At 35.7% G+C, this 26,897-nt stretch overlaps 1 protein-coding gene across 2 annotated transcripts in view; it reads right to left on the bottom strand.

Annotated features, from left to right (window-relative positions):
• The window catches only part of LOC139987921 (glutamate receptor ionotropic, kainate 2), a 70,269-nt gene that overhangs the window by 18,607 nt on the left and 24,765 nt on the right, over positions 1-26,897 (bottom strand). For both annotated transcript variants that reach the window (XM_072004740.1, XM_072004739.1), the window contains exons 3-4: positions 4,054-4,209; positions 2,154-2,365 (exon numbers count right to left, since the gene is read on the bottom strand). In XM_072004740.1, the coding sequence (XP_071860841.1) occupies positions 2,154-2,365; positions 4,054-4,209 (368 nt within the window). The remainder of the gene's footprint in view (positions 1-2,153; positions 2,366-4,053; positions 4,210-26,897) is intronic.

The following is a 26,897-nucleotide window of genomic DNA, read 5'->3' as shown; positions in this document are numbered from 1 at the left end:
AAGGGGCATCACGATAACGAAACAAAAAAGGGAAAAAATATATATCAAACAAAATAAAAGCCTTCAAAGGTTGCAAGGGCCAGAGAGAATATTGAAATATTTTTACGCCTCTGGAGGGAAGAATTTTCTGTTAAAACCGTGATATTTTGCGATCAGCAACATATGGTTCGGAGAAGAATCAAAAAGGGAGCGCCGATGCATTTTGTAATGGTTTAAAAGTTCGTAATTATGGAGTTCAAATGTGACATGAATTTATGAAAATGTATATTTAATATGAAAATATATATTTATATTTTATATTTATAAAACATTTTAATTTACGATTTGCTATGACTATATACAGTGACTCATAGAAATATTTGAGTAATTACCGCAGAAAACTTTTATCGATGCATTTTATGCAACTGTAATGAGATATAATTATATATCGGTTAATATATCGGTAAAATATGAAACCAATATAAAAATATATATTTGAAATAAATACGTATTTTATACCTTCTATTCGCATTTGTTTCAAACTTTTCGAGTATGGTCGTGATAGTGACGTCGATGAGACATTACAGAACTAACGAGATTTCAAAATGTTTTATACTGCAGATATAAAACATTCATAAAAAGTTTCTATACCTAACTGCTGAAACACTTCTGTATCTTCAAAAGCGGAAAAACATTTAAGAAGCAGGCAATAAATTTATTGCTTCCATAAATATCATCATATCGTACAATTCATTAAACGATTCCCTTATTTCCTAAAGATTAATCGCCTGTAATATTCTTAGCCACGAATGGTCGTAAGCCGTTTATTGTTCATCGATATATGTATAATATTAATTGCTGCCTTTTTCTCTGGCACAAGACTTTTTATACGTTTCATGCGTTTAACATTTCCTTTATAATTCTTTCTCCCGTTTTTTCTTTCCGACATATCGATGCATATTTTTGCATCAAGCATGAGCACCAACGTACTGTATCAATTACCATGAGATTTAAATTTAACTAACCTTGCATACATACAGGGGCAGGAACTGCGCTTAAAAAAATTTTAATTGCTCCATAAAGATAAAGAAACGTTAAATAATCCTTTACGCTTGTCACGCACGTTCGTCGACAATTTTAATTAGACTTAATCGGCGAACCCCGTTCGATTCGTATCAACCCGCGTTCGTTTGTTTTTCCGACGCTATGTCCATGAAAAGACCGGCGGAATAAAAACTCATCCGGCGTCGTTAGCCGAAGTTTGGTCTTTGATCGCGCTCATTAGCTTCGACTAGCCGGTTTAATGCACCAGCTACTTCAATCCCGCTCGATTTGCCTCATTAAACGAGTAATTTAAAATGCATCGAAACGCCACCTCCACCCTGGTGCTCGCCCATTTCGCTGCCTTCTCTTCACCCCATCAGTTTTTCTTTCATTGGTTTTCCTTTCCAAAGCGTTCCTGTCGCGTCGCGTCGCCAGGTAAAAGTGACACGGTGAAAGTTTCCATATATGTATACAGTGTATTAAAAGATGTGGGTGATAGTTAGAATTTAGAACGTGTGGTTCTAAAAGACGAGGTAAGATTGAGCACAAGATTGTCGATAGAAGCCTATTTTACAAAATACGTTTAAGATACAGTTTACAAGTTAATTCTGTACTAGAAACACTCTCGTAGCAGTGCGAATCAATGAATCAGCTAACGAATCTTTATTCCTATTCTACTCACATTTTATATTTTTTTTTCAAATTATGTTAACATCTCACATATTATGTTGTAATTACACTGTGTAACAGGCATCGTACAAATATTTGTTACATGTATTAGAAAGGGCGCTCTTTGAATATAGATTCGTGTCTGAAGTCGTGAAAACCTTGTCTAATTAGTCAGGTTACTTGAATCCAAATGACTTGATATCGAGTGACATGTCAAATGTGAAAAAGAATAGAAAATTGGAAGGATATTTGAGGACAACTAACTAACAGATTTATGTTCGAGTTGCTTGAATTCAGATGATTTGACTAAACTGAACGAAGTTTAACTTGCAAATTCAGATGAAAAATAATAATCGACGTCAAATTCATTTTAATTAATTCTTCGACGAAAATATGTTCCACGTCATGAGACAGCAATTAACTTCAGCCCTTCCGACGCCAACACTTCGATTTTCGCTTACCTTGCTAACCATGTTGCTGTCAGGGAACACGTTGATCGTCATCGGTGTCGGGTTCTTCGGTTCTTGGCCTTCCTGCAGCTCCTCGTTCTGTCGCCAGAAATAGTCCATGTGCGGCACGTCGAACCGTGCCGCGATGCTTGCGACAATTCCGTAAGTGTACGAACTCGAAGGACCGAAGATTGCTGCCACACCCTCCTCCAAAAGCTCACAGGCTGCAATGTTAAAGCGTGTTACCTCGGCTTGTCCGGTTCACCAAATTGCATCTTGTAAAGTGCACGAACGAGGCTATCTTGGAATTGGCTGCGGGACGAAGACCACTACGTAAGTTGCTATTCGAGGGAACGCGATAACCATGATGCTCGAGATTTGATAAATTTTGATCAGGTTAAATCCTGGTCGTTTCAAGAGTATGCGTAGAAATGTTACGTTTTGTAAGCATGGCACAAAAATAAGGAAAAAATAAAATAATGGTAGAAAACAAAATAAGGGTAATATTATTATACTGAACATATGAATTTTAATAAGTTCCTAATTATCTTTAATACTCGATTCATTTTCTATCTTAATATCGTAACATTTATAAATGACGTTTTGTATACAATACATTAATAATTAATGAATTTTTGTATTAGAATCTACTCAATTTTGTTAAGAAACATGAAATACACTGAAACTTTTGGTCCTAATTCAATGACTTTGAAAATGTGTATAATTTCAAACAAAAGTTAATTAATATCTTATTCTTCAAGTTCTTCGATATAGAAAGAGCGGTGCTCGATAGATACGATCGTATTAAAAATAATCTTATTACGCGCTTCAATTTCAAGGAGACAACAAAAAAAAAGAGAGAAACTATTTAAATATCGAGTTGCATCGCGAGGCACAGACGTCCAATTACGCTTTATTATCGCTCCACCTCTCGATCAGTTCTCTTCGCGACAGGATTTAACGTGAAATTTATCGCGTCGATCGGATTCGAGGAGTTCGATCGCAAGAAAATCGTAGACTATCTTACTCGTTAGATTCTGTTCGTTTAGCATCGACGATGCTCGTCGCGTTTCCTTTGCAATTAACTAGAATTAAACGTTTAAATTTCTCGCGATCGATCGGTCGTATATGTTCGCTTGTTAATTGGTTCATTAGTAGCTTTGAATCTTTCTAGTCAGCTGATTTTGCCACGCAGCCATCTCGAATGTAAACTAAAAACGATTCGTAGTAAATGTACTTCCATTTAAAATTCTTCCTATTGGTGCAGTTACTATAAAACGTGACTCATAATTTGTGGTTGAAATCAGGGAGATCCTATATGACTTGGATTAAGACAAAAATCGAGGGTAATGAAATTCGTTTGGAGACTCAGTTTGTGAGAAAATCGAGTTTGAAATTTCAAATTCTAGCATATGCGAATTTAACTAATTTCCAATTGAGTAGGAGTGGCTATTTGATAGCAAGTAGTTCTATATACAAAAATAAGTCGAATGTATTTGTACCAAATTTAATTACTTTATTTGACAATAAAGAAAATATTTGATGCTAAATAGTGTAATTAAAAATTTGTACCTTACAAGAAATACAAAGTTTCATTAGTCCTGCTGCAGTCTTTGAATTTTTATGTTTCAATCGTGTTTTAATCGTAGAGCGTACATTTAATATTGAAATAAATCAATATAAACCAAATACTCTATTAAAGAAACAGCTAAAAACTTATCAGTTCGTGTGCATAATTATTAGAAAATTCTTAATCTAATTTGATTTAATTTAATTTTTTCGTCAATTTCCTACCCCTTTAAACAGCGTAGGTGAACAGAGATTAGGAAATACCTATAAGCAGTATGAGTAGTATGTGCATATATATACATATATGTACATATATATATATGTATTGAGTATTCATACAAACCAGCAGCGGCGGTCCTGAAGCTGTCGGTATTAACCTCTACCTGCTTTATGATGAACTCCAGCTCGAATGCGGGTGCGACGTGCTCGAATTTCGTCTTGTATATCGCCGATTGAAACGCAGCTATGTGCTCCTCATCGCCTGCATGAAAGATTGCACCTGACAACAACAGAAAACGTGACGTACCATCCGACCATTTTACTGGAGTCATTACTGGCAGATTATAGTCTTTTTTTTTTTTTTTTTAATTTCGGAGAGATTGGACAAGTATAAAATTTTAAAGAAATAACATAATTTCACAATGATGTTTGCTGTTTAATATTTCTTAAGATCGCTGTGAGATTACCGCTCTAGTTTGTCAGCCTGTTGGTATCTTAGTGAATATGAAGTGCGAATCTTGTTGCGTCTTAGGGACTGTTATTCGGACGTTGTTTATAAATAGCATAAAGGAAACTGGGTAGATTGTGGTTTCATTTCAATTATGAGTTTCTTAGAAATTAAATTTTCGCTGTGAGAGAACTGGCTGAGAACGAAATTCTTCAGTGAACATATATCCTTACAATTGTGAGGAACAAAATGAAAAGTAGAGTAGCCGTAAAGTAGGTTAACTAGAACATCAAATTTTACGATATCGTAATTCTGCAGTTTGCAATTCGATTCCCAGTTTTGCATCCGTATATCAGCCATCTGACAATTACGAACTTTTGAAGTAGACGCGATGAACGTCGAAAACAATTCAATCAAAGGCAGAGCAATCGACTCACGTCAGAATGATCAATACGAATCGAAGGACAATCGAATTGATTGTTTCGTGAATGGTATATTAATATTCCATGAATAGGAAGATCGATTTCTCTTCAATTATCAAAAGTGTTTCGATTACCTATATTGATTGTGAGTTATGGGAATTCAATAAATCATAGAATGCAGCAAAGTTATAGGTAGTTGAAAGATCGGCTATTCTCTTAACAAAATTTACAGTTAGCAACCCTTTAATATTGTCACGTAGCGTAAATACAATTTTACGCGTCATATAAACGTGTCCTTTTACTTCGTTCAAATTCAGCAAACTAGAGCGACGAAAAATCAAGGTGCCTGCATTTACATTTGATCGAAAGTTGCAGGCAGGAAAAGGTCCCCAACCCTCGTCAGACAAAGCCGACGTCGACGTTTCTAATTAAATTCCGGCAGCGTGGAACACGGGATCGTTTCGTGGCGACGCGAACGAATTTTCATTCGACGAAACACCGGGGAACGATCGCTTTCTCTCGCAAGCGTTTCGACATCGTTTCAGCCGAGGAAGACGACGACGACGACGACGACGACGACGACGACTTTCGAACTCGCTCAAGCGTGCCGGCGAAAGATTGGTCGAGATCGCGATGGAAGGCAGAAGCTTCGACGAGATTGGACAATTTCTCGCCGGTGAAATCGCTTTCTTCCGGTAGAAATTCAACGACGTGCGAGCGAACGCCAATAAAAGAAACAGAAGTTTGAATTTATCCCGCCCGGCTGCTCGAGATCTACGGCTAATTCGTGTTAAATCGTTCCTCGTGGTTTCGATCACGTTGTTTGCTATTACCTCGTGTCTCGAGATTTCCTCTTTTCAACTGAAAGGTAATCGATACAAAAGGATTTGGGAAATTTTCTGTGAAAATACAGGAGAATGATTGTAGTCTCTTGACAGGGTATTAAAATGACGAAGAATTTCGAACGAGTGATTTAGAAAACATTTCTTTACGTTGATGATTCATATGTTTCTAGCATCGGATACAAAATAAATAAGTATTGTTAACTTTTTATAGGAATAATTGTGTCGCGTATGATGATGTTTAAGATGTGAAATTTGTACGACTATATCTGACTACTTGCCCGGGCTACAGTCTTGTCTAACCTTCCCATAATCCTTTTCTCGGGCTGCGAGAGTTGAAACGTACAAATTGTGAAAGGATTAAAATAGTATATTTAAAATTTCAGATGAGAGAATAATTCTTAAAGATGAACGACTATTTATGAATTTGGTCAAATGAAAATGTATAACGAGCATAATAGATAATCTGTCAGATAATCAGGTACATCAGGTAACAAAAACATAAACTTCCAGGACAATGTAATATCTCAATCGATACGATTCAACTCTTTCTTCAGTCATAAAGAAATAAAGAAAAAAAGAAACTAAAAATGTTGAACGATATTTAAGAATATGTGTACGAACGACAAGAACAACGAATATTAAACATCGCTAGGATTATTCTAATATCTACATTGGAATAACTTACGAAAAATTGTATAAATGTGATAATTCGAACGCTGTAATATTTCAGCAAGATTCCAGTAGCGTGCGACTCCTATTACGTTAGCGAGTAAATCGCATTAAAAATATTACGCATCAGCAAGTACAAGTGGAAGCACGCGTCAACGCGGATTTTCGCGGTAAAAAATCAGAACGCGTAGTTTTCACGAAATAATCCAAACAGATGCTCAGTTACATGCCTTCTGTTTCAAAACGAGATTGCGATATTGAATTCTGAATTACGTATTGTAGTTCGATATATTTTCATCGTCCTCTCATTCACATTCGACGACTGATCAGTTTGAAACGTATAAAATTTTCGTAACAAAACAACGTTCACAAAAGACCAGATCAATTGCCTGTGTGTATCTTTTGTTTCATAGTGGCGCCAAATAAATTCGTAGAAAGCATTCGAGACTGAAGAGATACGAAAAAACAGTGGAATGTCAAAAAGAAAGGTAGCGACCAAATATTTTCGGCGAGATATCAGTCGTTAATTCGAATCATTTAATGTTTCAACATCGAACCAGACAAACTTCTGAATGCATAACAGTCAGATAAATCTTGTTTCATTAAATATTTTCGATTAAAACGAATTTATTAAGCCCGTTTTTTGTTTCGTTATTTGTTGTTTCGCTACGATTGTCACGGTGTTTCGATTGAAATTTTCGCGCAACCGATACCAACTTTAATCGAAGCACCTACAGGCTTGATGAAAAATTCTGTATAAAAGAAAAACGGCGCCACTGCGTCGATATCGGTCTTCGAAACGCGCTCATTCGTGTTTCACGAATTTCGAAAATACTTTAACGCTGATACATTTTTTACAGGCGATCAATTTTTGATACACAGTCTTGTCTACAGATATTAAAACATTTACTGGTTTTATACGACGATTAATTTTTATATGTCGATTCTGATAGTACTGTGACCCAATTTGCATTGTGAAAGTTTCAACTGAATTTGTTCAATAAATCTAAATGTGTGTGTAAAATAGTTTAAAACGTGTGTGGAGTCGAATAGCAACAAATATCATAATAATACGAATATTAAAATTAATTAAAAGCGATGATCAACAGATAACAAGTATAGGTAAAGGATTAATTTTATCATATCGGAAATCGATGAAATTAATTATTATTGTAATATTGAATACAGGTTTTGTACAATTTAACGTTTCGGAAATGATACAAATTCTTAAATCCTTCAATATTTCCTCTAATGAATTTCTAGATTTAGTTCAATTTTCATGAACCTATCGGTACGATACGTCATGTGATCGTTTGCATAATTTTTTCTACTTTTCACGCGTAATTTTATGCAAATCCATCGACGAAGAATATCGATAACAAGCAGTGTACGTCGGTTTCATGGTCGAAACTGTGTTCCATAGGAACGTTCGAAATCTATCGACGTTAATAATAAACGCGACGTTTAATGCATATTTTGTCATGCTAATTATATATTTGACATGTTACTCGATTGTTATGCACGCCCGCGCGATCTCACGAGTATATAGAATAGGTTTGGTAAACGGGATCTCGACATCAGTCATGAAGATAATTTCAATCATTTAGCTAACACAGGATTACGCGGCGAACCCATCAGCCAGTGGTCAAACCTGACTGACTGGCAGCCCACTACATGTCCAGTTTCATATCGATACTTAGACACAGACTCCATAATCTCCAGCCAACTGTGGTGATTCGACGCCCATGATGGGATTACGCCGACAATAATGGCTCCTGATTGTCGTGAAATCAATAAGTGCTGGTGGATTGCCGCGTTTAGTGTTTCCAGCAATATTGTTTCTACAAGAAGAATCGTTAAGATTGGATTTTCTATTGGGTTTCGAAATAGAAGGCGAATCGAATGTCAGTCGATTGAGAATTCTCCGATGTAATATATGGCCATTTATATGCGGCAAATCATGCGGTAGAAATTCGTAAAAATTGTAATGATCGCGATAGAGAGAACGATGAACAGTACGGAGATAAATTGAAAGGAAAATGATTTTCGGTTATCGCTAGATCGTTACATAAAAATGTGAGATAAAAGTGAGGGAGAGTTGGTACGATTATTTTTACGATAACTCGATCTTTACCTTGTGTTACGTGCGCAAATAAAAATTGCGGCAATAGAACGTAGTTATATATAGCGATAGAACAAGCATCTTGAAACAATTTTGTGCATTTTCCTTTACCGGCTTATCCGCTTTGACCACCATGTTTCTTTTTTCTTATCTTGTACTTAACATGCATAGAAATTTCAACGATGAATGTTGATATTCAAAACAGGGTGCCGTGTTTGTTCTTTCCTTTTGGTGATGCCACGGCACGTGGGTTCGATGTAATCTGATTTCCATGAGATTAAAGGTGTTGCAAGGAGCATGACGAATCGAAAACCTGGATACAATCTGTCTCAATTTGCTGGGTTAACATTGCGTTCCTGAGTCATATGGCGCCGTAAATTCGAGCCTGTGACACGAGGATGGTGAATGGCCTGCTATATTGCGAATCAATGGAACGTGATGCTTCTTCGTTTAACGAACTAGACATTTACCGTACGATCGTTAGAGAGAAAAAGATGGAGAAAAATTAATTAACGTTTATTAAATTTCACAGTAAATGATGTAGGGATTTTATTTATTAAACAACCCAAATCAGTATCGTTCATTACGATAATTTGTAGGTGTAAAAGTATAATAACACAGTAGAACAAGCAATAAAATAATAGATTCAATAAAAATATTATTTACAATAAATAATTGCATCAAATTCCCGACAACAATACCTATTGCTGTGAAAATAGACACGAATTATTGTATGTATTACAATAGCGTAATCATTTCTAATAAATTATTATTAATCTCTTATTTCCTCAACAACTTCGGTCTTTACATATTACGAGAAATTTATTATTCTACTCCAACGTTAATCTGTCATTTTACGTATACGATGCTACGTACACGATATTGACTTTCTGCATGTTACACTCATTGTTTGATCGCATACACTTCAATTAGCTGCGATACTAACATGTCATACCAAACTGGTTAAATGCATCATGTCTTCTTGAAGTTCTCCGTTATCAATGCCTTACTTGAAGCCTCGACACACAATCACTTAAGACTAATTTATTATAAATTAAATGAAACCCAGAGATTGATCGACAATGAGAAATAACTCGAGTAGCTTCTAAAATTCATTTCAAGAAATTATAAAAAAATTTGTTGAATTTTGCAACATCCATTTTCAATACAATTAATTATGATGGGCGAAATAAAGATTATTTTTAAATGTTTAAATGTAGACAATAATCTTCATGCGCTCCTTTAGGTGCTATAGCTACGAATATACGTAATTGTTTATTATTCTCAATTAGATATAGTTTCTGGTGCACATTTAAATAAATAAATTGATAGATAGTAAAGATAAACATAGCTTATAATCGCGGAAGGGTACATATGACTTCTAGATACCATGTACACTTTTTTCACGAAGTGTTACAAATTATTACAATTTATTTTGAATTCACAATAAATACTGGACCTTCGTCTGATTTTTAACTCGTTTTTTAATCGTCGATTTTTAACTGATTTTTAATGGAAACTATTTTTTGAGAATTCATTAACCGTTTCAAAGCACGTATTACCATTTTTTGATAAAAATATATTACACAGTACATTTTTATCATCCTTATAAATACGTTAAATATTATAAACTTATTGCGAGAGCGATTAATGAAAGTAACAACCCCTAAATCTACAATCTAAACACGGTCGAAATTATTATGCAATCCAATTAATTGTCAGAATGAGTTAATTAGCATTTATTTACACCGGTGCGGCGTGGCGCGTTGGAAACACACCGCGGACCGACCAAAGCATAGGAAGAGGCTCTCGCAAATTCAACTGCTCGTATTTCGAGCCGATGTGTCGGTTGTTTCGCACGACTAGAACCTAAATGCTGTCGGCATTACACGGAAGAAAGGATGGTTGCGTGGTTGCAGATAAATCCAGATTTTCGACGATTAGAAACAGTCGACGACCGGAATGGGACGCAACGACCAAGCTACATACTGGTTCCACGATAAATATGAACTTAGTGGAACGTCTTAACGTTTCGGAAATTGTTCTCCAGCAGCTGTGGTCAGCCAAGGAACGAGCAGCGCTACAGGCGAATTGTAATTGTAGTCGTATCGTGTAAATAAGATAACGTAAGTAGACGGGACAAAGTCAATAGGTGTCCAATGAACACAAGTGACAAGTGACAAATTTTTTATGTGGGAAGCTTCATTTGTTGTTAATAAAAGATGCGTTGATACAAGACTATTAAAAAGTTGTAAATGTTCTTCATCTTCTTATTATGCATCATTGAACAGTAATTTTTCAACTAGGAACACTAGTGGATTAATAAATTACAAGTCATAGGTAATAGACTTTGTTGTCAGTATTTTACAATTCTATTCGAATAAGATAATTAGATAACTTTTTGTTCGCAAAATTTACTATGAAATTACAGTTTGTTATATCATTCAATTTGTTACCGTGTAATGCAAGGAGATTCTTTAATACTCATATCTTGTAACTTGAGATTTCTAAAGTTTCATAGACAAAAAGTATTCGTATCTATTATTTCTATCGTGGTTCCCTTAATGAAAATGTAAAAACTGCTTCGGGAAATCATTACGAATAATTTACGATAACGAAATATCTTCCGTTTGATAGTAAATTGAATTTTCCTGAAGACTATCCGAATAGAAGAATAGCGCATCAAATGGAATCATTTTTTATGGATTCGCGTTAAATTCTACACGTGCTCGATGCTTTGGGTGGATATCAGTCGAACGAACGTATCGTTTAGTGATCGATCATTCGCTTTTCCTTCTCTCACTCTTTTATTTCACTGAACCTGCTCCACTCGCCTTAATTCCATTACGATTGATCCGGAATCGTGAATCGACCTGGAATCGATTAATTTCGACCTTGGATCAATCGGCGATATATCCTGTCTGGGCGTACAGATATTTTCGTAATGAGAAACTCGATAAAATTTCGCCGAATTCGTGTAAAATTTCGCTATGGATAATTGAAACGATAACTTGGATAAATTAAATACAATCGACTGATGGAGAAACATCGTTCGTCGAAACAGACAGAACAATAAATAATGAAAGTTAATAATATGTGTGAAATTTCGCCAACGAAGCATGTGAATTTAATTAAAACGTTGTTATTTTTTTGCTCTCCTCTTAGTATCAATATGTAATGATCGGTTATGAACGAATTTATGAAACGCGATAGAAAATTCGATTGGTTGGCCGTCGAGCGCTTTTAATTTATTAAAACGGAATGTTTTTACTAAATTAATTCGTTAAAACACTGCCAGAACCTGATGGCTTTAACATTTTAGCTTCTTTAATGTATTTTCGAACGAACCGGAGACTGTTGTAAATATTTGATGAACCGGAATTATAATTCATACAATTCCCATTCTATTGTTAAATACCGGGATTCTTAGCCGTGTGTTAATTAAATAACAAATTGTTAATTTACACGGCATATCAAACTTTACAAGAGGACAAAAGGAAGTATTTTCACAAGGAAAATAAGATGACAATTCCGATAATGCGGAATTAATTGAATTCCGAAATTATTCTGAAAAGTGTGACTCAGCGTGTTCTTTCACTATACATAGTCTTTACACGTATAGTCGTTTGTCTTTCAAAATAGAAATAGTACCTTCTCGAGATTCGATTGTTTCAAATATCAATGCGCAAGTACTTTGTTCTGGAGTTTGAAATCCGCTTATACAATATAATCTGAATACTTCGCAAATATAGAAAATAAAACATCACCTCTTATGAATAAGGGCAACTCCCCCGTCGAACGTATTAACGACTTTTATCTTTATTTTGAACATTAATAACAAAGAAAAATCGGCAGAAAATTGATTTTTACAGAATAAAGGGAGAACAATGGTGGTCTTTGGAACCACAATATCCCCAGGCAAACGTGAATTTCATTCACTGTTCCGTTTGACCCGTCTGCTCGCAAAACGAGCCGTGGCACCTCGAAACTTTTCCATTCGAAGGCGAGGCGTTTGCAAGCGCCGCCACCGTAATCGAAAACGGAGCGGCGGCTGATCGATCTGCACCCTTTGTCTTCCCTATACTTTTGCCGGGCGAAACTTTCATCTCCTATCGCGTGATAAAAGTTCGGTCCAGCGACGGGCGATATGGAAAATCGATGTTGCGAACGTGACGTGTATTCGGTTAGGAAAAATCGACTAGGAACCCCAACCGATGCACCTGTCGAGGACTGACGCCGTTCAACAGGTCTTGCGAAAATTATCCTCCGTGTCAGTCAAACTTTTTTGCAATTATGAACGTTGCTCCATATCTCCTTGATATTTCCTTGGTTATAGTGCAATTCAGATGAATTAAGTTCGATATTTGACGAGGGAGTGTCAAAGAAAGAGATCGGGAAATCGTCCATAAATATTGTATTAGGATAACTACTGATTTCATATGAAAAGCGATAGTCTAAATTAACCCATACGATTTTTGTTTTAATATTACGTAATGATATTGTCATAATGTTATTATTTGTAATCACTGCAAGTAGTAATTTTTCTATCACGCTTACATTAAATAACAATAAATTTCTTATTTTATTTTATTAACTTTTAATTGGAAATACGTTAAAACAAGTTAGAATAGTCTTTGTTATTTAAGATGAATGCACTTGCAAAATTTAATTCTTGTAAAATATATTAATACTCCCTGCGATTATTTTGTATTATACTCGTAGAGTATTTTTATATGGCGAACATTCGGACAGGAAAAATAGAGCAATCTCGTTTAAAGAAAATGTACAATCGCATCTCGCCATCGTGTTTCGAAAACAAACCACGAAACTACAAAATACACGAGGAAAAACTTGGTTATACCGCCTTAAATAGTAAATTTTGTTAAATTATTGTTCTCTTTCGAACAAGAAGTTCTGTTCTTCCTCTCCTTTTTACGACAATAATTCGTCGCACACACGAGCAACCAAAACGAAAGAAAATAAAAATTTCTAACTTACTTTATAAGACGAAGAAATTAAAATTTTATTATGCCAAGGCGTCCGTACGAAGTCGCAGCCTTCATTAAAATGTTATTCAGTAATTAAACATTCCAAACATGAGTTTCATTTTTCTTCTTTCATTGTTTTCATTCACCGCGTTAATTAAGCGGAATATTCGTACGGAATAACAAAAAAGGAAAGACGCGCGTTCAGGAAGTGTATGTAATAAATACAGGATAGCAAACATCGTACGAACCGCCAACTACGAAACGAAATCACGCGCTTTTTCTCCATCCTAGTTTCGCCCGTGTCCTGGTTGATACGTTGCGTAAACGCGGATGGATCTTGGTGTCACGGTTGACACAGGTCCTGGCTGTTTTTTCATCCATGGAACAATATTATTCCATCCGGAGGAGCGTCTCGAAAAATCGAATAATCAATATCTACAACGTGATTCGCCATCTCTGTTATGGAAATCGACCACATCCGATATATCGTCTATACGTATATCTGTATGTATTTCTATGCGGGTCATCAGCTTCCGGTGAATGCGCGACCCTCGTTATATCGATTGAACCTACGATGAAAATATTTGCGGTCAGTATCCGGTCCGCGTTTGCGGTTCGAAACGCGCCCTCTTGTCGATTATTTCATTTTAATTCGTTGCAAAAATCGACCAAAATTTAATTATTAGAAGGGTATCTCCGCAAAAGTGACAAAACTCTCTGATCGACTGATTGCATTCCTTCGTGTGTCTAAATATATGTGTTAAACATGTACATATAGTAGCTTAAAAAAGAAGACGATGACGATGTTTGATTACTTTAGGCGCTTCGTACAAGACAAATGGCTTTCAGGAGAAGCGGAAGTTATACCTTTTCTAGTGTCACGTTGCGTATACAGGGGAGAAAGTAACGAGTCATTAAGAGGATCTGGCTTCGTTCAAGTGCAAGAAAAACTTCAACAGAAGAAAGTGAACTGCTGTCAACCTTGGCTCAAGAGTTCGCACGTGGAGATAAAGTTTCGTGGAAACGACGATACTGCTTCACACGTGTCACCGTATTTTATAAACGTGTTAATGAAAAGAAGAAACTTCGTGTATAAGTGATACTAGATTTTCTTTTTTGATCTCCAATTTCTATTTTAATATAGTTTATTTTGCCTGATGAAAGGAGTGTAAAATGATTTAAGACGTTTTAATCTTGCTGTATCGTAGGACAGTTTACAAGTGGTTATTTTGTAAAAGATTTTAAAGTGTTTTACGCAAGTATCGAAGATATATTCTGAAGATTATAGAAGACAGGTCAGTTCCAGAGTCACAAAGGCGGAAAGCAACCAAAGGATACGGATCTTTTGTTACCTCTGATACATAATCTACGATGCAAGTTAATAATTTGCGGAGCCGGTGGGTTTACGACTGCATTAAATTGCAACTACATCGCTTCCTGAACGAGCAGAGAGTTAACGGCAACCTTTATGGCATAGTTCTTCGTTTCAGTTGTACGTACAGCCCTCTGGTGATAGTGAGAACTATACGGAAGTTTTCTAAGAAAATTGTCTCACGTCCTCACACGGTTGGCCGTTTTTCGTTCCAGCCGGAGGTGGTCGAAGAAATTGAAAATAAGCGAGACGCCTTTTAGCTGTCGCTGCTGGCGTCGACTTACACTACTTTAAACTTCTTGATGAAATGCCATTGCCTTCACGAGCGACGTCGTTTTGATGAAAATGGTAATTTAAGGTTTACATATGTTCGCAAACACCTTAAATTTTGAATTGCATCATCTGTTTCTTGTTATTTAATGCTTATACAAATTCAAATTTGTCATTATTCTTTTAATATTTTTTATGCTTTTACATATTGTTGTGCATATTTCTGTGTACTTTTCCAGTTTCTGTATATTTTTCAGTTTTCCATAAATCTATTAATATCTGCAGTGTACTAACAATATTAGTCAATCGACAAGTGACAAGTCGTAAATTGTACATTTTTATTGATAAACAATTTTTTACAATTTTACGACGTGGCATCGAGTAAAAGAATTATCCGACTTGCAACTCATAAAATTCTCTTGTTAAAACTTTACTCGTTTTAATCCCCTGACATATTACTGTTAACTAAATTTATTAGCACCGGTAACTTGCACTTAATTGTTTGTCAAATTTGAGTAGACTAGTTAATAACATACGAATTAAAAAATTTGTATCATAGGTAAATAACAAGGCAATAACGTTAAGAATTAATATTAGAACTTCTTCGTAAAATTTTATGAGAACTTATATACACGCGTGTTTTACTCGAAACTAAACTTCAACTACGAACTCGATTTTGCCCAACATGCTTGTCATCTCCATTCTACGCTGGAGAATTGTTCGCACTTGTACGAACTGCTTAATAATTGCTAAGCTTAACTATACGTACTTCGGAGAGTACTTCAGATCATAACGTCTGGTATCTTGAGAATTATTCTTACGAACATGCTCCTCTACATATTGCTCTATAAATCGTTAACATTTCAGACTCAGTTGAAAATTCTGTTACTTTAAAATAATAATAGCAACAAATTTTACTACATATAATCTTGTGATATCATAATTTTTACAGAATCAAAGAGAAAATATCTGTTAAATTAATCGTTCTCGGACACAACTACGTCATTTTCTATACTACTTTTTATACGAATAAAAAAATTCACTGATTTGTGAATAAAAAAAAAAATGTAATTCTGCTTCAACAAATATCAACAATATAGAAAATTCGAAAAAAGTGATCTCGAGGGAGAAAGCCAAAGATCAGAATTATTCATATCGCTGTTCAACTACTGCTTTTTCTTGTTACAATTCTTTTTTATTGATTAAAGCAACTAAAGTATTAACGAATTTGAATTAACAAAGAAGAAATGTTTACTTTAAATCTTAAAAATTCCCTCGTAGAAATTCGTTATGCGTTGCATTGAAAAAAGAAAGAGAAGAAACTACTTGCTGTACAAAAAGCAGGAAGCTGTATGATGTAATTCTAATGGAGTATAGTTGCGGGATTTGCTTAGTTCAACTCGGTCAAATCGCGGGGAAGTTAATTTCCGCAGGACACTAGTTGAACCGCGCACTCGTTCATATGCTAGCCAATGGTATCTTCTGTTAGATGGAAAATCAAGCACACAAAGCCCCGAACGCGGACGTTATTGCTCTGCACGAAGCTTTCGTGCTTCTAGCTTCGCGCACACTTCATAACTGCTGTGTAATTGTTTGGGAACGGAAATTATGAAAATTCGTGCCGCTATCTGAACGGGTCGCAGCAAATTTAACCGAGAGAACTTTCGACTCGCGTGAAACTACTTCGACCATTAGAATCCGATAAGACAACGTTATTTGATCATCTTTATTCATCAACCCGTGAAAATTCATTTTATATCGCAATGATTTTTTATGGGGAATATGTAAAAAACTTTAATTACTTCTCGGAAAAACTGTCACAGGAAAAGATTAATGTCACCGTCAATTTCCACTAACAATGATAATCACCCCGAAAGAAACTCATTTATTAAACAATAGACTCATAAATCTTGTTTCAGCTTAACAAAATGGGCTAAATTTTATTTGTTTCTTTCAAACATAGCGGTTACTCTGAATTAAACAAATCAAATGTGATCTCTGTTGTCTTCTAACCCCGCGGTGATCCTAGAATTTCTATAATCTTGATTTCGTGTTAACAAATAAAATGAATTCGTAACGTTTCAAGACGTTTGATGCGCTAATGGAATTGTAAAATATTGTACGTAACACGTATGATATATCCATAGAAATTTTTTTATAGTAAGTATAGTATAACTTTCGTAAGTCAGTAGTATACGTGTTAGCAGCAATGTGTAAAATACTGGTATTTTGTACATATAATGTCTAGGAAGTGCATAGAATGCATGTCGTTTTCAGGCAAAGCATGAAATGCCTGTGTTATTTTAATATATTTTATACTTTCCTTAGGCATTGTATATAATACCTGTGGAAGCTTATGTGTAGAGGATGGTTGATTGTGAGATTTATTAGACGAGATTGCTCGTTGTTGAAACCGTCAAGTATATTTAAAATGTTAAATAAATAAATACAGTTACTGTTCGTAAAGATGCTCGTACTAACGAATTCTCTAAGACAGTGTGTAAGTCGCAAAATAAGATCGCTAATAACTCGTTGATAACTGATACTCGATAGATACTGATTCGCGCGACTAAATGATAACTGATAGATAACTGGTTGTAACTGAACTGCTTACGATTACGTCCGTTTACTTATACTGGTCGGGGGAGAACTGGAAAATTCAAATTCGTTTTTGCTTGACGGTTGCACGTATCGGCGACATTGTTTAGCCCGGAGTTTATTTATTATTACGTTATGTGTATCCTAACGATATTGATATTCCGAGGCAAAACAACATGATTTGAATTGTCCTCTAGCTCATGTGCCGCTATGTACCTAGGCATTATACAGAACGACGAGAAATGTTTAGGCAAATGGGAAGAGAGATATGGAAAAATTTTCATTGAAAAGATATGTAGCAAAAACAAAGTATATGGCAATGAAAGAAGTAAAGTACAAAGAATTAAAATACAAAGTACAGGATTTTCTTACTGAAAAAATAACAGAAAAGGACGAGAAGTGCACATAAAAGAATACACTTGACTCATTTTGATAAAATTGAAACATCTTGTAAAACTTAACATTGTATCCTAACATCCTATACATATAACTCCGCTTGGTATTAGTTTCTCAGATATTCGGCAAACACTGTCGATGTTACAGTGAATTCTACTTATAATTGTACGTTCGTGACAGTTATGCGTTATAAGTTAGTATTGGTTGCCGGTCGCCTTAACGCGGCCAGCTACCAACTCTCACAAATACCTTGCTACAGTAGTACAATTATAGACAAAATTCACTTTAATAGTACGGACAGTCTTTTGCAAATATCTCGGAAACTAAGACTGAGCGTCGGTTACATTTATAAGGAAAAATAGTTCAAAATCTTCATTAATTATAAAAACATCTTTGAGACGAGAATTTTTCTACCGGTTTGCCTTTTGGCAGTTCGTAGAATGTCCAGGAAACGTGTGAAATATTAAGTGTTTCATACTTTGTCGTTTCACTTATGGTATTCTATAGATTTTCTAGACGTTATATAAAATGCCTGCATTTTACATATCGTCGGTAACATACATCCTAAATATTAAAGTATTGTGACCTTTAAAATATATCACTGGTGTATTTTTCGGTGAGGAGAATGGTCGCGACGAGGATGATCAAAGCCGCGATCGTGCTTATTTCAGAAACAGCTGGAATAATAGGTCGAGTAATTAGATCCATGGCATGTAATTGTTGCTTTGTCACTATAGCGCGGACTAGCGGTGTGGCCAGTTCATTACACGTCCGGATAAGCGACGTGCCGACCGCTCCTTCTTCCATCCCCTTTGAGCTCTCGTCCTCTGTTTCGCTAAGCCCTTATCCGGGCGTAGATTACTGAGTTTCCAAGTCGACGTACCCACCGCGTACGGCAGAATTTAATCGAGAACCAAGGCAAGTTAACGCTAGACGAGAGGTTCAATCGCGCCGGTTTGACGAACATCGAGCTGACGCCTGTCTCGCCGCGAGACGAGAAACAAAGGGCGAATCGGATAACGAGGGATGGAGAAGATAATGATTTGGATCAGAACTATAGTTTGAGAGTTTATTTATTTGCTAACTGGTGATTAATTGTCGATTATAGTGCCGATCAGTGCGTTGATGAACGAATAATAAATAAGAAAATTAAGCAATATGAAGCTTCACTTTGTCTTGCAAGGGATTCAAGGATAGTTAAGAGCAGTGAAAAATGCTATACTTCAATGAAAAAAATAAGTACTATTATATGTACTATTATATTCACGATATTATATGATTAGTTGTTCAATCTTAAAGTACATCAAACAAATCTTAAAATCATAATAATTTGTTAAAAATCTGTAAACATTTGGAAACATGGGATGATAACTCAGCTTCTATCTTACGGCATTCTACGTACTATTCAAAACCTATCGTAACACACTGACTCTTGCCATCATAGATATTGAGTTTTAGAAGTTCGATATTGAGAAAATCGAGTTCTGTAGAACTACGATATTCTATATCAAATCCGCTGGAATCAGATCATTTATATCAAGATCCACGTTTTGTAGACACGCCGTATTTCAGAAATCTTGAATCATTTATTTTACACTACGCAACTGTATCGGTTACGAATTTTCTACGCTGAATTCTATGAGTTGTAATCTGTATGTGTCGATACTATAAACGCAGTGAATCGTTTGTAATGGAATTCACCATTTCAGGTTTCCTGATATCATCTCCGTGCGGTCGTCTTTGAATCCCTGTAAAGCTGAGTTGCTTAAGTTCTACAGCACCTTTCGTTCGCCGTAGGGAATCAAGTTGAGTTCATAGCCGTATTTAATGAAGTTTGTTCACAGTAATTCTGTTTATTCACGAACTCACTCAACGGTGTTCAATTATAATAAAACAAAACGTCAAGAGTTATTGTTCGTTTTTCACAAGAATTAAAATAAATATGGTTCATTTAATAAAAGAGCTGTTAATAGAACGAAAGAATTATTCCGGTGAAGAAATCTGGGTAGGAAGAGGATGTCAATATGTGAAGTTGTTATCTCGGCCCGTTTTAATTGCAATTTTTTCAACAGTTGCGCGAATGAGTCAATAAACATTGGCAGCAACGTCGCGTATAAATTTTATTGAAATTCATTCAAACAAAAAGTGAATTGTTTCGCGCATACCGGGAGAGGGGGCCAAATAAATCGCCGGTAATAAACGAGGCAGCACTTGTTGCTTTTAAAAGGCATTTAATAAAAGTTTATCAAACATTGTCGCATCCTGCCTCCTGGAAGCAAATTTCCTTCCATTAAACTTTCTAATTATTCCACTACGTATTAACTTATACATTGCCAATTTTTATATTTCATATTTTATCTAACAGCGGTGAAAAGTCGAAGCGTTTTCATACGCATTTCAATTCCGCCCCTCACGAAGCTTGTATCTTATTTTGCTTGTATTCTCCCATTTTACATCGAAACGTGACTTCAGAAAAATATCGATATTAAAAAAAGACTACAAGTTTAATCTTCCATGTGCTATTCTTTTATCTAAACTTTTTAATTAAAACAATACTTCGATACCTTTTTATTAAAATTGCGGTTCTTCTCTTCCAGAAGTGGCGTTGAATGCAGAAGCTTGGATTTAGAAAACAGAGGTAAAGAAAGGAAGTATAAGATAAGGATAAGTAAGAAAAGAAAGGGAAGTACATTTCATTTGATACTTTGCTAATGGTCTTATCAATAAGACTTTGGAGTAAATCCATGCCTTGTGCGCTACGACAGAAGATCAGGCCAGACCAATGTATTTACATGGACAGAATGGTTAGACGGCGACTTTTAAAAATTTACTATAAACTTTTCTGAAAACTACTGCATCGAGACACACGCTCCTTCGATATATTAAATTTCCTCCCACCACGATACAAATTAGCAGATTAACTGTTATGTTCGGTTTGACAATTTTCTACGTATGCCACGTGACGTGATCGGCCGACAGTTATCTACAAATACACTGGTTATAAACACTGGTAAACTTGAAGTCAGTAAACTAATTATTATTGAATTGCTAGTATAATAGCTTAATTTGGTGTATTTTATTTTCCCATGAAATAAAAGTTATCAGTGCAAGATGGGTATGAGAGCAATTTATTCCGTGAAATATAATCTCAACTTGTTAACGAAAGCACATTACGTTTTTATTATTAGTATTATGGTTAGTAGTCTGGTTAGTATTCTATAAAACACGGAATCTTCGAATTCTCCGCGAAATTCCGACAAGCATTGATGACATTCAACTACCAACGACGAACCCATCCCGCTTGCTCTCGTCTATATTGTCGGTCGGTGGCAAACAAAATTTGCATAAAGCTGTTAATAGTACCGGATAATGGTCCAGGACGGCTGAAAGCATCGCCGTGGCCAACGAAGTGAAACTAGCCCGAAGTGTCGCGGCGCATTAAGCGGGAGTTGCGTCTGTAAAAGGGCTACTTTGAGGTCTTAACGGCGTTCTCGTTGCCTTTCACAGGATTTCTAGAGCTTGTATATGAAAAATAAAATAAAGCCGACGCGGCGTATCCCGCTAGTCTCAGCCCAGATCGTCGAATCGATAGTACCCAATCGACCGGAACCTTTCGCGTGCTATTCAAAAGGGGTAGCTGAGAGTGGCCGCTTGTATAATTTGATAAATCTTATACAGACATTTCGTAGATTGAATCTCGCCTGGCTACGCAGACAGATTAAATGTACATAGAAACGTCTTTATTCGTTGGCTTTCAAGATTTCTTGTACTCTAATTCTATTGTTCCGTTTGTTATTGTCTACGAAAATCGCACTGCGGATATTTATGTAAAATCATACTTTCATAAATGCACTTAAAGAAATTTGGGATTTTTTAATTTCACACAAATCCATATAAATTTGCAGTGATAATGTTTGGTTACGTATTTCAACCTAATAGTTAAGCTTAAAATCTTTAACAATATAACGAGTTAGTTATTCTGTGATAAATTAATGGAACAGCCTGGAAATATCTTTACTCCGATTTTCTTTTCTTGGTTCTCTTACGTTTTCCCACTCTCGCTACAGAAATTTTTGAGCAAATAATAAACATATAGACGAACTATTAACAAGATTTAACGAATATTCAAACAGCACACTTTGGTCCGATGTTTTTCTCCTAATGCACAACATTTGGAGACCTCGCCGTTACCACTTAGCCGTTTCGAATTGCTAATTAATCCTACAATTTGTCCACGACGAAAATTGCATAAAGCGTTTTAACGACGCATCAACATTTCAAACAGCCTCTTTATGGGATCATTTCGGATCGTCAACGAAAAACCATGAAATAGCACGTTATTGATATGGTTGCTGGCAACCGTGGCTAGCAGCTCGAGATAATATAATCTCGTATTAGTACACCGATCCATTTAATGTTTCATCAATTAAAACAACATTACAATGGCGCAAATTGTAAAACATGGATGGTTATTATGTGGGATAGTCGCACCGGTTGCTGTGGTAGTGGGTGCAGTTGCCTATGATAATCATCCCCTGTGCCTGCTTTATTTATAACTACATTAAAATTCAACAGTATTCGACTGGTATAGAGCGTGGTCTCGTAACCCAATGTTACTACCCGTGTCCACCTTGAATCTTTTAATAGAAAAATAAGCAAGCATCGACAGAGAGAGCCGCAAGTCCTGTGTGCGACCGCTTGTGAAAATTCCTCGTGACTTTTTACGAGCGTCCTCTTAAAGAGACTTTTCCTTCTGGAAGAAAATTTACTGTCGTGTGATAGCAATAGAAACATCGTGATAGATCTTTAGAGCTAAAGCTAAGAGCGCATTATGTATGCTGCAAGAAAAACAAACTATATGTACTTTTACGTTACCTCTTATAAGTATCAAGACACTTTATTCGATTTTGGCAATTGTATACAAATGTTAATGAAATGTAAAATCTGTGAATCAATAGCCTTTTGTCTTTCGAAGTTGAAATACTAATTTTCTGAGATTCAATTATTCTAAATATCGAAGACTTACTTATTCAAATTCTATGATACTTATGCTGCAAGTTAAAAGCTTTGTAAATATAGAAAAGAAACTAGTGTATTGGTAATAACTAGTATAATTTATATAATTTATAAGTATACATATATTCGACTGAATTTCATCGTTAGATAACTTTTAGAACTTTGAAACATGCTCAAACGAATGTAAAATAAGTATTTAGATATTTTTCTTACTGAAATGAAGAAGAATCAACGCAATCTCGTAATCCCAGTCGGTATCTCATTAGCGAAATGTTGCAAATAGAGAGAGACGTTAAAGTCACGAAAGTCGCAGTATCAGCGAGAAAAGCCATGTTACTTTAAACATAAACTTTTAAAGCAGTCATAATCTCGATTATCATTTGTGAAATAATCTTGGACAGCATCGTACCCCCTTAAACGATCGAATAAAACGGCGTTGACTATTTCGAAGAATTTTATCTTTGATCGTTATACCATTCGAAAGAAACCTTTACCAAGAAAATTTTATAAAAAGATGTCGAAATACTTGATTAAAGAATTTTCAAATGACATCGTTGTTTTCGATGGTATCATTCATAGCAGGTCATTTCATAAATAATATTATCGTTGATACTAAATGAAACGTATACTAAATGAAAATAAAGAATTACCTGTTGGCAATTGATAAGTGAGGATCTTTCCGTATTATTTGTAACTCTTTATCTTGAAGTTTTCTATTCCAATTCTATAAAATTCTGATAATAACAATTTTCATTTAAATTTACATCCATTTTACGCGTACGCAAACAGTATTATGCACTTATGAAATAACCCAGTATTAATATTAATATCTACAACTAGGTACTCGAGTACAGATTCTTACATTGTTTCTGAATCTCAATTTGTTATTTTTTAATAAAAATAGCGTAAAATCACTTTGAATTCACATTATTCGGACATATTTACATCGAAATTTATGCAAACCTTTGAAATATCAAAATTTCAAACTAATTTATTCGTTTGTTATTTATTGTCATCATATAACGGTAGCCCCATGTTGGTTGCTTGCATAAAAATTAACAGCTATGCACTAGATTTTTGTCTGTATCGAAAGTCAAAAAAGCATTGAGTCGAGAGAAAAGACAGCAAAATGTAGATCTGCTTCAAAGTGTTGGAATAAATAACGAGAGAGTATCCTCATTATTCTATGACGGATCGTTTTCTCCGCTTAGCTCTATTCATTGGTTCGCTTCATGCTTAAAACATTCAGCGATAAATGAAAGAATCGCACGAATAAAAGGAAGAATCACGAAGCAAAAAAAAATGAGCTTTGTTTTACCTCTAGCAATTAAATACCCTCGGCGAAACTTCGACAGCTTTTGTAACTCGAATTTTTATTGCTTGCCTATCAACGTGTTCAACGAACATCTGTTATTCGATACCAGGTGGGTCTCTTTCATTTGCTGGACCAGTACATTCAGTAACATAGATTTAAAGAGGCAATGTTGCTCGGTTTTTGTCGATCGTCCAATTATTTTCGCTGATTTACTGCGTGAGGTTTGCGTCATCTAGCGCTGATCGAAAAGGACGTTTTGGATAATTGCTCGTTTTCTATCGCCTGAGAGAAATTAAGTGCGGTAAACAAACTAGCATTCGCTAGGGGCTGCTCTTTAACGGACGATGTTCGCCTTGGCAAAGAATAAGACGTTATAATTCAACGCGGTGATGTTCATTCAGTTAAAGAAATGAAAGTATTTCGTTAACGATATACCTGTATGAAGCAGATCGTTGTATGATGTAATGTGAAGAAAGATCAAAATGACATATCCTGTCGAGGAATTAAACGTAATAATTTGATTGAAGAGCTGTCTGAAATTTTAATATTCCTTACGGCTCTAATATTATTTTTATGGTATGAATTTTGATTTCACAAGGCAATTGAGATATTCTGAAATCAAACTGACTAATTCTTTTCTTCGGAAACGTTTTAAGTTCAGTGTCAAAATATGCCATCGATGTTTAATGTTTCAAAATCTAGTCTGATCAATTCTGGCTTTTGGAATTTTATTTGGAATTTTCAATTAAACAGGCCGTTCAACTAATTTCTTTAAAACACCTTTATTTTTGAATACCATTTTACTTTTAATAAGATCCTTAACCTTCCTTCTGCAACCTTATTTTTACTGACGTCGTCTGTATACTGGGTTGTTTAAGTCCTGTCTCCTTTTTAGGTTTTTGTGTCCTAAAAAATCCTCCGAAATTCTTGTGTACTCTTTCAAGTTTCCAGAGTATCAACGAATTTTTTTTATTGTCACGCGTTACCTCAATTTATTTAAGCAGAGCAAAATTTAAGGAAAAACATAGAAAAAATGGAAAAGTTACTTAAGATTACTTATTCGAAAGCGATCAGTATGCAGATGAAGGATTAAGATACAAACTTCATAATGAAGAACAAGCTCAAGTTTGCAAGCTAAGCATTTTTTAGCTCTTGAATTAAACAGATCAAAACGTGGAATTATTTTTCTTACAAAATTAATCAAAACGAACGCTTATACTGTGTAAAGAACAATTTTTCAAGCGAATCACGTTCTCGCAGTTTAACACTGGTTTGATGTTATTTTAAGGAGAAAACTTGAACCTGACCAGAAGGGTTGTCATTCCGGCTGTCTGTGGTGCCTTTTACCGTGTCCTCGAAAAAATCCTCGCCGCCACTCCCGCCCCTTTTTCATCCGCTCGAAAATACCACGGCGAATACGCTTTTAAACGAGCTCTTTCTCCGGGAGTCGTTTAATTTCATTCGTTGGAAAAACTCTACTTCCCCTCGCGGATTCTTCCGCTGTTCCCCGCTTCTTCCCTTACCACTTTTCCTGAAGGTTCCTTTGACGTGGTTGGGAAAGCTCAGATGAGGAAAAATATTTCCTTTTAACGGCCACTCGTTCAAACTTCGACGCCCAACCGTTGAAAAATCGGACCAGGGATTCAGTTCAGCCCGTTCGACGTTGTCCGCGAATGTTCAAGCCTCATTAATGTTTTCTCACGGAATTATTTTCCTTTTTCTTTTTCCTTCTCTCTTTATCTTTCTCTCCCACTCCGTCTGTCTGTTTGTCTGTCTGCCTATCTATCTGTTTCTCTCACCCTCTCCCCTCTCTCTCTACCCTTATCCCGATTTCCTAGCCACAGGTCCTGGTCCCGACTTACGTGCTTGTCACGAACAAAAAGCGCGAATCGCACTCTGACTCCCATGAATATCTAACGAGTGTCAGCGAAGCGTAATATTTTTCTCTTTTCGACAGGCAAAATTTCACCGATGAACAATTACCAGGCTGTTGTTGTTGGAAACATCCTTGCTGGAAAGTTGTAGCGTTTCACGGCTGGTTCTAGAACCAGTTGTAACGCGCTCTGCAACTCATTAGGCTTTCGATATTTTGCTATCGGATCAACCAGAGGAAACGGTTTTGCGAGAAGAGTTTAACGGCGAGAAACAGGGATTTTTCGTTCTGAATTTAATTTTGATACGTACGTTTACGGGACTAATAAACGTGTTAAACAAATCCAAGACTTTTATGACCGTGAAGTGAAAAATTGACGCAGACCAATCAGTTCAGTTAGTTCAGTTTCGTTTGGGGTTAGATTATTATGAAACTTGAAATTATGAAACTTGACAGTGGTTGAAGGGACGAAAAACTGCCAATTGGAATGTGGTGGACGGTGAGACGTGTTGCTGGTTAAATTAATAACGAGACGAGTTGATTTCGTTAACTATATTTACAGATATTCTGAAATGTAAAATACAAAGTTAATCGTAAGCGTTGCTCGCTCGATGATATTCGTTATGCTGATTCG

The sequence above is a fragment of the Bombus fervidus genome, chromosome 6 (assembly GCF_041682495.2).
Source record: "Bombus fervidus isolate BK054 chromosome 6, iyBomFerv1, whole genome shotgun sequence".
Lineage (NCBI taxonomy): Eukaryota > Metazoa > Arthropoda > Insecta > Hymenoptera > Apidae > Bombus > Bombus fervidus.
This window is presented reverse-complemented; position numbering and strand designations above follow the sequence as displayed.